The sequence below is a fragment of the Xenopus laevis genome, chromosome 5L (assembly GCF_017654675.1).
Source record: "Xenopus laevis strain J_2021 chromosome 5L, Xenopus_laevis_v10.1, whole genome shotgun sequence".
Lineage (NCBI taxonomy): Eukaryota > Metazoa > Chordata > Amphibia > Anura > Pipidae > Xenopus > Xenopus laevis.
This window is the reverse complement of record NC_054379.1, coordinates 38452512-38468468: the sequence shown is the minus strand read 5'-3', so window position 1 is coordinate 38468468 and position 15957 is coordinate 38452512. Positions and strand designations below refer to the sequence as shown.

Below are 15957 nucleotides of genomic sequence, written 5' to 3'. Positions count from 1 at the left end.
GGCCATATCAGGCCCTAGATAAAAGGCAGTCTCGATTGTCCCATCACCTCTTACTAATTTGAATGGGAAGTGCACACACAAGTCAATATCAGGTGCTAATTGCTGGTAGTAGTAGATGCTTGGAGTTGCAGTTCACCTAAAGCTGAATTATGTCAGGTTTGCTAGTCCTTCATTACCCAAGACATTTCCATTCAACGTCTCAGTGTTTTCTAGAAAGCATTACCTCTGTACTCATTTGTAGCTTGGCAGGGCTTCTGCAGAAACATTTTATCTATATTTGTACATACCTCCCAACAGCTGAATTCTCAAATGAAGGACAAAATAGGCCGTGCCCTGTTTTGCCTCAACCACAACCAGTTACACCCAAACAAAGCCCCTGATCTAATCAAACCCAATTCACATTACCAAGAAATCCAGGACTGGATCAGACTAAAGTTGAAGGAAGGTGAGGTGCTTGATAAAGGGGATCGCCCCGAAACGTTGCACGTTCACACCAAATAAACTAGCAAGGGGTAATCCTGCATTGAAGTTACCTTGAGTGCCAGTGTATTTCTATTCTCAGACTAAAGCTGGCCATAGCTGTACAGATTATTACGCTATATCGGACTAACGAACGTCTGTTCCAATCTTCCGACCTGCAAATATCCATTCAGAGTAATATAAATTAATAAACAGAACAAATCACAGGCCCTTAAATGACAGGCAGCTAACGTATAAAAGTTATGTCAGACAAATAGTAGTGACAGTCTCCAATTGATAACATCAGACAGACAATGCAGAGATCTTATCAGAATTTGATAGAAAAATTTTAACCTGTCAAATTGACTGAACGACTGATCGCCATGGCACGAAAAATGTCTGGAAAATCCACACATGGTCCAAAAAGCTTACGAATCTTCATTTTGAATGATAGAATCTTCTTCGTCTATGGCCAGCTTTATGGCCCACCTAACTGGCAATCCTTTAGGTTTATGGTCAGCTCAAGAATGTAAATTGTTTGGTGTTATTTGCCCTTTAAGTCACATAAAATAACTCTGCATACTAATTTTAAATGTGCTTTGTCATCAAATAATTTCCCTATAGTCAGAGCAAAACACATATGCAATATAGTTTTACAAGGTTCACAGGATGTAATTTTGCACTACCGGCTTAAAAAAAATAACAATACAAATGTGCTGAATCTGTGAAAAGCAGAGATAAGCTGGACAGGCTGGTATCCTACTAGATAACATGCAGGAAACAGACTTCCACTCGCTGATTTATTTAAAACCACAGTCCACCCTGACCAAAAAAACACATAACAGAAGTATCAGTATGGAGTACTTTGCTCAAAAGGAATCGATGCATTTTTATCAATTGTATTTTTCATTATAGCATTTGACTTTGCCTTATATATATAGGACATCTGGTAAAAGCAGACATATTTTTTGCTTTACCCAATGAAGGCCCCTACATATTCCCAACTGGGGTCAAATATTTCTCACGCAGGAAAAGTTATTTTTACATTTTAAAAAAAAATCATACTTTCTGTATCTAAATTTTCAGTTGAGGTGTTATTCTCCGGTTACCTAACAGAGTATAAGTACACTGCATCTGCATGTTTATGAAACTGATCCAGCTACGCACAACAACAACATGTGATCATCCCAAAGGAACAAATGCACCTTGGGTACGTAGCAAATATGTGTACACCAGAGATTAGGGCACTGTCACACTCTTTATTCATGCAGTCAGTGATTCCTGCATAGAACCCAAATTATTATTATTATTATAATTGTTATTTAAATCATGGAAATGATACCTGAAGTTAATGGTACATGGGACTGATGAATCAATGCAATTGTTACCAGCGACAAGTGTACCAATCCAAATGAGAAATGGCTGCTGATCCTCTCGCCTTGTGGTCAATGGGAAGCACATGGCTTATGACACAAGCCCTCATGAACGGAAAGCCTCTCTGCTCATACCTTTGTTTCAGTCAAGAGATTTCCAGGGACAGAGGGAAGCCCTCTTCACTCTGCATTTTACATATTTGCCAGTGTAGTAACCGCAGCGATCAACTTCATACCTTGTGGTGTTGAGCAACAAATCACTGAAGATGCCATTCCCTATTCAGCAGCTCTGATGTTTTCATCGATAGACAACTCAAACCCCCCTCTTCTCCCTTTGAATTTCTTTACCAAACTGCACCACATGGCTCTCATACTTAAAGTGGACCTGTCATCCAGACACAAAAATCTGTATAGTAAAAGTCCTTTTCAAATTAAACATGAAATCCAGTTTCTATTTTTTATTAAAGCATTCATAACTGTTGTAAACTCGTTTAAAAATCTCAGCCGTCAATCAAATATTGCCTGCCCCTCCTCTATGCCTTAGGCATAGAGGCGGGGCAGACAATTACTTTCACTTTCCATTCAGCACTTCCTAGATGTCACTGCTCTCCCTACATTCCCCCATTCTCTTCACCATTTAATTGTGTAGCCAGGGCATGGGAATGGACATCGGGCCCCCCCATTCTGGTGCACAAACAAGATTCTGAGATGATACAAGGCTCGTCTTAATAACAGTGTCCACAAAATGGCTCCTGCCTGCTTGCTATAATTATGAATTCCCAGACTGAAGGAAACAAGATTCAGACAATTTATACAGTGTAATTAAAGTTAATTTTGCTTCATTAATATGATAAAATAGGCTTTTGAATAATTTTTTTGGGTGACGGGTCTCGTTTAAACGGGTGGTTCACCTTTAATTCTTCTTCTGACTCTTTCCAGCTTTCAAAGGCGGGTCACTAACCCCTTCTAAAATACAAATGCTCTGTAAGTCTACACATTTATTGTTATTGCTACTTTTTATTATTCACCTTTCTATTCAGGCCCTCTCCTATTCATATACCAGTCTCTTATCCAAATCAATATATGGTTGCTGGAGTAATGTGGACCCTAGCAACCAGATTACTGAAATTGCAAACTGGTGAGCTTCTGAATAAAAAAAATATGGTTACACATATAACAAGTCTAGCAGTAGCTTCATTACAAGCTATAGAACTCTTCATTGACAACTGTATTAAAGGAAGAGTAATACCAAAAAATTAAAGTGTTTTAAAGTAATGATAAATATCATGTACTGTTGCCCTGGACTGGTAACACTGATCTCTTTGCTTCAAAAACACTACTATAGTTCATATAAATAAGCTGCTGTGTAGCAATGGTGGAATTGGTGGAACTGAAAAAGGCTATATGGCACAGGTTAAACAGTGGATAACAGATAACACCATTATGTTCTACAGAGCTTATCTGCTATCTGTGAGCCTTTCCTCATTTGAATGACTGCCCCCGTCGCTACACAGCAGCCTATTTATATTAATAATAGTAGTGTTTCTATTAAAACACACCAGTTTTACCAGAGCAGGGCAACACTGCATTGTATTTGCATTGCTTTAAAACAATTTCCTTTTTTTATGTTACTGTTCTTTTAACAGCACAATCAATGTATGACCATCTGAGGGGCTGCTTAACCAGATAACCATTCCAGCAGCTACATACTGGCAAACTGCATTTTTTTATATGCTCCTCCTAAACAGACGTTGTAGTTATAACATTGATAAAGTCAAAATAATCTGTATTTTATGTCTCATGCAATTAAGAATGTAATTTGTTTAATGGGGTGTACATTTCTCGTATGAGTTCTACTGTTTAGTGTGCACTGGGAATTGTTCCAAGTCGTTTCTGTTATCAGACCATCACTAGAATGGGATTGTATTACCCTAAAGCCTTAACTGTAAGCTACTGCCTGCCTTTACACTCAATGGAGTAGATTGCTAAACAGCACAGAACTGTTCCGCTATACATTTTTACTTTTCTTTATGTTTGAAAACCTTATTATATGAATACAAATTCAGGTGACCCTGTACACCATCAAAAGGAACAAAAACCTTGGTGTAGATTAGATATACTGATATATCCCGAAGCCGAACTCCCGAAGCGGCAAAAAGACCTGAAGCCACGAAGACAGGCAAAGCCGAACTCCCGAAGCGGCGAAAAAACCCAAAGCCATGAAAACAGCCGAAGCCGGACTCCCGAAGTGGGGAAAAGACCCGAAGTCACGAAAACAGCCATAGCCGAACTCCCGAAGCCACGAAAACAGCCAAACTCCCGAAGCAGCGAAAACACCCGAAGCCACGAAAACAGCTGAAGACGAACTCCCAAAGCGGCAAAAGACCCAAAACCACGAAAACAGCTGAAGCCAACCTCCTGAAGCGGCGAAAAGACCCAAAGCCACGAAAACAGCTGAAGCCGAACTCCCAAAGTGGCGAAAAGACCTGAAGCCACGAAAACAGCCGAAGCCGAACTCCCAAAGCGACGAAAAGACTTGAAGTGACTAAAACATCTAAATTGATGTCCTGAAGCGGCGAAAAGACCCAAAGTCACGAAAGGGGGAGAAGCTGAAGCCATGAGTTCAATTCTACTGAACACCAATTTGTGTTTTTTTATTGTTTTTTTTATCCCCTGGCCACCAATGTATTATTTTAATATTCTATAGGCCCCTGCCACCAATGTTTTTTTTTAAAAATATTCTTTGGAGCCCCAATTTTTTGTAACTTGTAAGGGGGGGCCCTAGCGCCAATGTTTTTTTAAAATATATTCTTTGCGGCCCCAGTTGTTTTTTTTAACTTCTAAGGGTTTTTTTTTAAAAAAAAACATATTCTTTGGAGCCCCAATTTTTTTTAACTTGGACACTGGACACCAAATTTTTTCTTAAACTTATAGGGGGCCCTGACCACCAATTTTTTAAAAAAAAATGTTAAGGGGGGCCCTGACACCACAGTTTTTTTTTAACTTATAAAGGGGCCCTGGCCATCAATAGCTTTTTATAACTTTGTTATCCGTACTACTGCTGCTAGAGCATTACAGTATCAGTAAGTCAAGGTAATGAACAGCAGGTAAATAAGCTTCATCTGGATATGCAGAGCTGCTTGATGGGCAGGCCCGGATTTGCGGCAAAAAATAGGGGCGGCATGCCGCCCAGCCGCATTATGGGGACGTTCGCATCCCCATTCAACTACATCAGCTGCGCCGGCGTTTTTTCGGCGGCGCGCTGGGAAGGCGGGTACAAGGACCGCGCGGCCGCCTGGTCGGACCGCGCGGCCTAGGGGCGGCCGGAGAGGAAATCCGGCGCTGTTGATGGGAGGTTTTTTGGTAAAAATCGGAACCCAAATCTAGCACTCTTGAACAATGTACAATCAGAAACTGGACCTATTTGAAATACTGCATTGTACTGACCAGAACCCACCAATTACAACACAGAAAGTAAGAAGCAAACAGGCTACATTGGGTAGGCTCAATTTAATAGTCTGTTCCATTGTGAAGTATAAGGTATGTGGAGAATCGGAGTCCAGACCTGTCATTAGAAGGAAAGTAGAGAAAGGGTTGGAAAGAGGATGCAAGAGAAACACAAGAAGAAAGAAACAGACAAGAAAAATATAGGGCAAAGAGGGAAAAGAAAAGGGGTTGTTGAGAGTAGAAGCTGAAATTAAACAATGCCAAGGAAACCAGATACATGGGGCTAAGAACATGAAATTAAGTGAAAGATCTACCAAACGCTAAGTACTGAATGGCCAGGTTCTCTGAGAATGTCTGCAGGCTTTTCCGAAGTCGCCTGAAGTTGCAGATACGTATTATTGCCGGCGGGAAGGCAGTACGGGAAGATTAGTCTCCCGGAGTAGAGGAGATTTGTCACTGGGCGACTAATCTCCCCGTCTGCCACTATCTTTAGGGGTGTGAACAAGAGAGTTACAGGTGTGAACAATGCAGCGGGATTAAATGTGTGAACAACAAGGTATTTAAATCTGAAATTGAGGTGTTACAATGCATGGGACAGGTAATCTCAGTACTGATACCTTTTAAATCTTACACAAGTTTAGCAGCCACAGTAGCCAGAAGTTCATGTTAAAGCCACACAAGGGAGGGTCACAGGCCACCAGTTGGACAGAACAGATTTTGGGTATTCTGATCAATAATAATATTTAATAAATTTAGCTATTGGGGTGGGTCGTTGAAAATGTGTAGGGCAACCCGAATTTTCTCACATAACCCCCATTTATTGGATTATACTGGCAGTTTTTATTCCATACTGAATGCAAGTTTTCTGGTGCAAATAAAGAAATTATAAAAAAAAAAAAAAAAAGCAGCTAAATGCTCATCTATCTAGCCTGCAAGAGAAATAACAGGAAACAGATTTCAGATTTTATTTTGTTCAAATGAAGTGTCTCTTTAGTGGCACGTTGTCACAGATCAAAAAAATTATCTACTAGATAAGTTTGTCTTATAGCCAAAGAGGTGGTTTTTTTTTTAATATCTTGACTGTACAGACAGAAAAAGAAAAAAACTGCGGTTACATGAATGACAATTCAACGACATAAGGTATTATCTCTCAGACAAAAATGACAGTACTGTGTGCCCAGACCGACACGCCCCAGAGATGCAACTGCCGACATTTCAAGCAAGATTATTAGAATTGGCAGTTTGTCAGAAAGGCTTGAGCAACATGGAACTCCTTTAAACTTGCAGGAACAGGCTGCACCTTTCTGTGGACAAATTAACATAAGGCTTGCAAAGGGAGAGAATGGAACCGCATGTAAGCAACAAAATAAGACAACTCAAAATGCTATAATGTGCTGAAAATGTATTATTTTTTCCTATACTGAGCATGGATGTGGTTCTGGGCAGCTGAAAGGAATGTTTAGGGTACTTATAGGAATATACCCCAGGCTAGTGTGTTTTTTAGCAAAGAGAAGCAACAGTCCTATGTCTGCGTTTAAAAGAATAGTAAGATCAAAAAATAAAAGCATTTTAAAGTAAATAAAATAAAATGTACTTTTGCCTTGCATTAGTAAGGTTATGAGTTTGCTTTAGAAATAGTTCTAATATAGCTTTTAATTAGAGAACTTATCTGTTATCTGCTAAGATACCTGTGCCTTTTCTACATATTTAGCTTAAAGGAACAGTAACACCAAAAAAATTAAAGTGTTTTAAAGTAATGAAAATATCATGTACTGTTCCCTGCACTGGTCAAACTGACCTGTTTGCTTCAGAAACTCTACTATAGTTCATAAAAACAAGCTGCTGTGTAGCAATGGTGGAAATTTAAAAACGGCTATATAGCACAGGTTAAATAGTGGATAACAGATAACACCATTATGTTCTACAGAGAATATCTGCTATCTGCTGTATAACCTGAGCCTTTTCTCCTTTGAATGGCTATACAGCAGCTTATTTATATATAATAGTAGTGTTTCTGAAGCAAATACAGCAGTTTTACCGGCGCAGGGCAACACTGCATTTATATTTTTATTACTTTAAAACAATAACATTTTTTGATGTTAGTGTTCAACTAGACGTTACTGGCCCCACGGCAAATTAATTTTAGGGCAGCCATTCAAGCTAAAGAGGGATGAAAATGCATATCTTATACTTATCAGATAACAGATAAGCTCTGTTATAGAATACAATGGGATTCTACAGAGTGCATCTGTTGTCTCCTATGTAACCTGTGCTTTGAATGGCTTCCCCCATGGCTACACAGCAGCTTGTTTTTATAAAATAGAGTAGTCTTTCTGAAGCAAACACACCAGTTGTAACAGTGCAGGGAAACAGCACATTATTTTTTTACTTTTTCAATGTTTTGGCATTACTGCATCATCTGCATCACCAATACCCCGAAAAGGGGCATAAACACACATCTGTACAGTGGGGATGGAAGATGCCATGTTAGTTAGTGAGCCTGTTAACATGGTACAACTCTCAGCTACTATGTATATGCCCACAGCAGATGATGTTATGCACACAGTATCTATTCATACAAAAATCTTAAAATGTGAATTAGTTCTGCAGTTGAGGTCAGTCCAACATTAATGTATTATTGTAAACTGCTTTTCCCAAAACATTTGCTTTCCTAGACATTTACTGTGAGCCCTACAAAAAATCTCCCCAGAGGGCTATTATTCTATGATTGCACTGTTGTCACTTATAAAGAAACCTTCTGGACCTGAAAGGGGAAGTCTTTATTACTTCATTTTGAGAAATGACCTATTGTTCTAAAAGCATATAGTGAATAATTACATCCTCATGAAAGAACCTACTTTAAACCAGTATAATACATCCATAGAGCCACTGTAGTGGGGCCATTGGAAAGGATAGGTGTCACCCCTCCCCTTTTTCCATTGGTTGGCGTCAGTGCGGCTCTTGGAGTAAGAATTGGTTTCCAGTGCAGGCCTACCTTGAGTGAGTCACAAGTGTGCATCAGACTGGGACTGCACGGTCTTCTCTGATGCATGTAAGAGACTGGGTTAGTGCCATTATGCACAACGAGGGAGCAGGGGGATGGGCAAAAAGGCGGTCACTGAGTGTGCCCGGCCCCATGCTTGAAAAATTTTTTGGGCATGGAGCCCATGTTTTTTGAGTTACAAATTTTTGGGCAGTGAGCCCACGCTTGGAGAATAAGAGCCGCAGCTGGGGTCAGGGTGTACCTAGACTTTGATTCTTTAAACTGTTAAATAAAGCATGTGACCTCCTTTTTTAGCCTCCCTACCCTGCCCAGCTAGCCTCCTCAGGTGAGAACAATGGAAGGGGGCTAGCAGTGGCGGGAGAAAGAGTGGCGTGCTGGGGGAGGAGGCAGAGGAGGAGTTTTAGTGGAAGGCAGGGTTTTTAAGGGGTTGCGGTTTGTTCAGGAGCTCATTACTTTCATGTTTTTTGTTAATTTCAAAGAAAGTGACACATTCCCCCCAAAAAAAAGCTTTTTATGGTGTGGGTGTATATAAAGACAGCAGAGACAGCAGAATTATCCCTATGATTAAGGGATAATTCCCGAAACGCGTCAGGTGTTACCAGCAGGTACTCCAATAAACCCCATTTTCAGAAGTGCCGTCTGCTTCCTTGAATCTTTGCTATATAAAGACAGCAGAGAGCATAATTAAACAGGTCTTAGCATTAAAAGAAAGAACAGGTATGGGATCCATTATCCACAAACCCGTTATCCAGAAAGCTCAGAATTACTGATTGACTGTCTCCCATAGACTCCATTATAATCAAATAATATACATTTTTAAAAATTATTTTTTTTTTCTTTGTAACAATAAAACTGTACCTTGTACTTGATCCAAACTAAGATATAAAGAATCTTTATTGGAAGCAAAACCAGTTTATTGGGTTTATTTAATGTTTACATGCTTTTCTCGTAGACTTATGGCATGAAGATCTAAATTACAGAAAGATCCGTTATCCGTAAAATCCCAGTTCCCGAGCATTATGGATAACAGGTCCCTAACCTGTATTTTTTAATGAAGCAAGGAAAAGGTCACTTTATGTGACCGAAATGTCAGATTTTCTAATAATAATGTTTTCATACCAAGGCCTGCGAGTGCGTTATATTTTATTTCATTTCATATATATTTGTAAAATGCTTGGTGCCTCAAATTATTGTTCTACTAACATGGCTTTCTTTAAAGCGATACTGACAAGTTCTTATATCAGTATCAAGAAAATGCTGCACCCGGAATAGTTCACCTCAAAGCCGCCCCCAGCCCCACAAACCTGTGTGCAACCGACCTGCTGACACTACTAACAGATCTTCCGTATTTCTTCAGTGACTTGGGGCGGAGCGATCCTTCCATAGGCTGAATTCCTGTTTTCATTCGTAATCAGCCAATGGAAGGATCGCTCCACCCCCAGCCCAGCGTCAATGAAACGGTACAGAAGATCATTTAACAGTGTTGAGGGTTCGGGTTGGGGGCAGCCACAGAGCAATCAGTCCAATTAGAATTTGGGGGGGGGGAGAAAGTGTGGGGATTCAGCCTTTGGATCTTGTATCATTCTTAAAAGGTCCCATATGCTGACAGAACAAACAAAATATTCACATGATACATATGCATGATTTATATTGGACTGAAAGTCATTGTTAGCAGCCATTTAATACACTGGTCAGGCTGCACTTTTGCCCCTTATTTTTCTTTTTACATGGAACAATCCCAAATCACAAACCCCATGTCACGGTCGGCACCCAACACCAGAACAAACACCAGGCACCCTGGTCTCGGCTCGGGCTTCACCAGTAGTGTGACCGCCTTTGGGCCCTCGGGAGGAGCCATCGGCTTGCTTGGATGCCACCTGGACTTAAACGAGAGGTGCAAGATGAGGGTTCTGGATAGGCAGAGGGGCACGACTGTAAAGCAAAGTCTTTGGACAGAAGATCGTAGTACAAGGCGTTAGGCAAAAGAGTAGTCAGATCAGGCCGGGTCGAGGCAGGCAGAGAATAAACGTAGTCAGGCAGGCAAGGGTCAAACCAGGAAGTCAATCAGAGGGGTAATGAGAAGAGGTAGTCGGTAATCAGGCATGGGTCAGAATCCAGAAGTCAGAATAGTCAAAATAGCCAGGCAGGGGTCAAAACAGGAATCAAACAGGTTCAGAATATAGCAAACAAATAGCACAAGGCTCAGGAGCACCAGGAAACACAATCCTATCACGGGCAGTTTGTAAAAAGAAAATGTACCTTTAAATACATTTAAAATTCGCACCATTGCGCGCTGATGTCATACGTCAGTGCGCCTGCGCCTTTAAGACGCAAGAAGACGCGGCTCGCGCACCCTAGGCGCAGAAGATCATTGCGGGCGTCCCAGCTTGGAGTGCGGCGGGCGTCCCCGCAGACCCCCACCACCCCTGCCGGGGTAAGTTGTTACAACCCAATGGTGAAAACTCAAACAGGGGAAATATGGACAATTCTGGGTGTAACTACATTGAACTAGCTACACAGTGATCAAACAAGCACATCATTTCCAATTTGGCCATACATCAGTACATCAGGAGTGCACAAACCCAAATTGTATGCCCCCCCCCGCCACGGGTGTATAGGGGGTTACATGAGGTCCTAATACATATACAATTTCTATAAATATCTGTAAAACAGGTCAACTTCTAGACATTTTGGGGTCCTGAAAAATAATTTGCTGTGGGGCCCAATAATATCTAGTTATGCCACTGCCCACTCCCCTTGAGATTAACTTTTTCAGTGAGCCTAGGGTTGCCATATCACAAAAGAGTAGACTTAGGGGGTTATTTATAAAAGGTCGAATTTTAGAGGTTTGTGAGTTGTTTTTTTTTTACACCTTGAATGAACTCACGACTCCAAATGTTTTCTAATTTAAGCAAAAATTTGAATGGAAAGAACACAATTCAGTAAAATCAGGGTGAACAACCTGAAAAGTCAATTTAATTGAGTTTTTCGCAGGAAAAAAACATCTTCAAATGGTTCAAGTGACCTATTATTGACTCCTACATGACCTCGACAGGTTTTAGATGGAATATTTTCAGATTGGGGCTATTTTCATTTTAGGGGTATAATAAATTTAAAAAAAAACATTTATACGACACAAAAATATGGGGGTATTTTGAACCTGAAAATTCAAGTTTTTAACTGAAAACTACCATGGAAAACTCAATTGGATGAATGACCGTAAGCAAATTTCATAAGTGTCATATATTACATAATCAATATGGTGTGATATGGTAACCCTAATTGGGCCAGATGATCAGATCTCAAAAGAAGCGGATGACCTACCATTGGTTGAAAACAATTTATTTTATACCATTGACTGAATATTAGGGATGCATCGAATCCAGGATTCGGTTCAGAATTCGCCCCCGAATTCTGCCTTTTTCAGGATGATTCGGATTTGGCAGTACCGAATCCGGCGTTCGAACCGAATCCGAGTTTGCATATGCAAATTAGGGGGGGAGGGAAATTGTGTGACTTTTTGTCGCAAAACAAGGAAGTAAAAAATGTTTTCACTTTCCCATCCCTAATTTGCATATGCAAATCAGGATTCGGAATCGGTTTGGTAATTAACCAAATATTTCACTAAGGATTGGGGGGTTCGGCCGAATCCAAAATAGTGGATTCAATGTATCCCTACTGAATATGATTTATTTTATACCACTGGCTGAATTTATATAGTGAATAAAGTACCCCCTCTTGTAAATCAGAGGATATTCTAAGTTACGGTGGAGTGTCATGACCATATAAAAACACGACGCCAAAGGTATTTATACAGGTCATGGAACTCTGAGGTAATTTATAATATCCTTATATTTTGCAACAGGGGGGTACTCACCATTTATAATGATATAATTTACATGATATTCATGGCTTTTGTTTATTATATACATATAATACACAAAAGCCATGAGTATCTTGTAAATGATATCCTTATAAACGGTGAGTTATGATGTCATCAGTTATAAACGGTGAGTTCTGATGTCATTTCTGTCACATGACTCCCTAAAACTTGTGTATTATAATAAATAAAGTAACCCCAGTTGCAAAATATGAGGATATTAGAAGTTACCTCGGAGTTCCATGACCTGTATTAAACCACTCGGCCTTCGGCCTCGTGTTTTGATATGGTCATGAAACTCCTCGGTAACTTATAATATCCTTATATTTTACAAGAGGCGGTACATTATTCACTATATATATCATAGCACATTGAAAGAAGACTTTGGAACACCTCCCTAGAAGTGTCAGCTAAGGGTGAATATCAATGTGCCACTGACATTTCATGATGATGCCCCTTCTCTGGTAATGGTTCAGCTCATACAATGTACAGAAGTAGTTCAGTGCGAGCCATTAGCAGAGATGTTCAGTTCAGCCAGGTGAACCCATGAAGCTGCCACCCTAGGCTCTGGTGCGTGTGCGATTCTAAAAAAAACAGCTCTAATGACTGTTACCGTTTTATGAATTGATCCTGCATGCATTAATGGGGCAAACTTGTGGGATATTTCTGGGAATATAACTGGATAGCACAACATGAAAAAAAATGTTCTGGTGAGCCGCACTGCCTTTTCCTCCTGGAAACAAGCCAATACCCATAAATGTGTTTTTTTCTGTCTAGTTAGACCCACAGACGTGCAACCTACAGCAGCCACATACCAGGAAGCCTATGGGTACAAAGCTTCACTTGTAACAAGTCATTTTACAGCAGCTTTTTCATATCACGCAGCTCCCACTCTTGGCTTGACTTCCCCTTTAATATATGCTCTCCCTCAGCTCACACTCTCATATCATTATATTTAGTATTGGCAGGTACCCCTACATTCCTAGGCATTGCTACACTTCACATCAATATTCTGATAATAGAATAATTTTCAGGCAAGTACATTTTGCAGTTGCAACTGAGAAAATGCTGATTTTATGCTAAAAACTCTGCTGACAGGAACTTCTTATACTTATATTCATTTACCAGACACAGCATAATAATGAGCTGAATAATTAACCAGTGAGAATAGTGTATGTGCCCAACACAGTGGAATGAGGAAGTGTCCGAGCAGACTGTGCGCAAGGAAACAAGTTAACTGTGTGAAAGGCACGAAGTGGGAATAACAAGAGGCAGCGAACGGGCGCGCTTTACTGCTCTCACCTTACTGCTGCAGCTCTCCTCACTCGCTGGGGCAGCCATGCTGCTGGGGCTCAGCTGAGAGTCTTAGAACGGTAGCTGCAAACTTTGATGCTTCCTGACACGCAATGCAAATGGTTCACCGGCTCCCTGTCCCAAACTCCGCCCATGTCCTACAGCGGGACCGCCCAAAGTGTTTCAAGCCCAGCCCTCTCAATTCCTCTGGCCTTGTCTCAGCCACGCCCCCTGTGCGACGAGTGATAAGACCGAAAGGATCGTGTCAGTGAGGCTCCGCCCATTTCCCCCTAGAGATTGGGGGAGATTGTTGTGTCAGGTTTCCTAACCTTCTCCTCAGGGGACGCAAAACAAGTGGAAAAAATTAAAGTGAAAACCAGTTGTGGTGATAACAACTGAAATCTTTTACTTTTGCCATATATTAGTCTCATACTTACTTTATGTTATATAGGAGCAAGGGCCACCATTAGAAATCAAAGGGCCATACAACAAAATGTCCCTGACAGCCCACTCACCCCACACCAGGTCCAGACTGAGAATTAAAATAGGCCCTACCATTTCAGGTACACAGAGGCCCAATCAGCCCACATAGAGGTCCAAACAGCCCTCCATCAGCCCACTAAATACTGACTTTCTATGGGACCTTATAGCTGCATTTGCCTCTGGCATTTGCCAGAACCCACAGATTGGCAGTCCGGGCCTGTGCACACTACAGTTGAAAGACCACACAGACTAAAAACTGTGAACTCCCCCACACAGTGTTGGACTGCGACACCAGGGTCCCACCCAAAAACCTCAGACCACAGGCCCACTCTCAGTACTATTATTCTTCCTCTCCTCACTAGGGTTGCCACCTTTTCTGGAAAAAAAATACAGTCCTTCCTATATATTTATCTTTTTTTCCCTATTTTTAACATTGGGATCAACCATTAGGGATGTAGCGAACGTCGGAAAAAAAGTTCGCGAACATATTCGCGAACTTGCGCAAAAATGCGAGCGGTTCGCGAACGGTTCGCGAACCCCATAGACTTCAATGGGAAGGCGAACTTTAACATCTAGAAAAGACATTTCTGGCCAGAAAAATGATTTTAAAGTTGTTTAAAGGGTGCAACGACCTGGACAGTGGCATGCCAGAGGGGGATCAAGGGCAAAAATGTATCTGAAAAATCTGCCTGTGTGTGCTTGGAAGAGATAGTGTAGGGGGAGAGCTGTTAGTGATTTCAGGGACAGATGATAGTAAGTTTGCTGGCTAGTAATCTGCTTGATACTGCTCTGTATTGGAGGGACAGAAGTCTGCAGGGATTTGAGGGACATTTTAGCTTAGGTAGCTTTGCTGGCTAGTAATCTACTGTTCTCTTTAAACAACTGCCATACGTTGACCTTGTAGGCATTGTTTGCCCAGTTTTTTTGGACGCAGCCACTGAAGCACAGTTGCCAGAAAAAATATGCCATATAAATGCTGAAAATAGTCATTTTTCGCCATACGTTGACCTTGTAGACATTGTTTGCCCAGTTTTTTTGGACGCAGCCACTGAAGCACAGTTGCCAGAAAAAATATGCCATATAAATGCTGAAAATAGTAATTTTTCGCCATACGTTGACCTTGTAGACATTGTTTGCCCAGTTTTTTTGGTTGCAGCCACTGAAGCACAGTTGCCAGAAAAAATATGCCACATAAATGCTGAAAATAGTCATTTTTTGCCATATACGTTGAGTCAACGTATGGCAAAAAATGACTATTTTCAGCATTTATATGGCATATTTTTTCTGGCCTCTGTGCTTCAGTGGCTGTGGCCAAAAAAACTGGGCAAACAATGCCTACAAGGTCAACGTATACACTACTACAGCGGTGGATACGGATTACGTAAAATATATGAATGCTGCTTGAAAAAAGTGACTCCGGTGTTTTTTCTGGAGACGGTAATATTATGGATATTTAGACAGAATGTGAACAAGGTCACACAGCTCGATGGCGGGTTGAAGAAAACAGTGTGCAAATAATGCCTACAAGGCCAACGTATACACTACTACAGCGGTGGATACGGATTACGTAAAATATATGAATGCTGCTTGAAAAAAGTGACTCCGGTGTTTTTTCTGGAGACGGTAATATTATGGATATTTAGACAGAATGGGAACAAGGTCACACAGCTCGATGGCGGGTTGAAGAAAACAGTGTGCAAATAATGCCTACAAGGCCAACGTATACACTACTACAGCGGTGGATACGGATTACGTAAAATATATGAATGCTGCTTGAAAAAAGTGACTCCGGTGTTTTTTCTGGAGACGGTAATATTATGGATATTTAGACAGAATGGGAACAAGGTCACACAGCTCGATGGCGGGTTGAAGAAAACAGTGTGCAAATAATGCCTACAAGGCCAACGTATACACTACTACAGCGGTGGATACGGATTACGTAAAATATATTATGGCTGCTTGAAAAAAGTGACTCCGGTGTTTTTTCTGGAGACGGTAATATTATGGATATTTAGACA

General features: G+C 40.9%; 1 protein-coding gene across 2 annotated transcripts in view; it reads right to left on the bottom strand.

Moving 5' to 3' along the window:
• snx5.L (sorting nexin 5 L homeolog) overlaps positions 1 to 15957 on the bottom strand; it is a 56856-nt gene that overhangs the window by 33370 nt on the left and 7529 nt on the right. Inside the window, 1 exon segment of one of the 2 annotated variants that reach the window (NM_001095466.1) lies at positions 13466 to 13595. The exons of the other annotated variant lie outside the window; for it this stretch is intronic. Within the exon segment in view, the coding sequence (NP_001088935.1) occupies positions 13466 to 13504 (39 nt within the window). The 5' untranslated portion in view covers positions 13505 to 13595. 2 annotated transcript variants of the gene reach the window in all.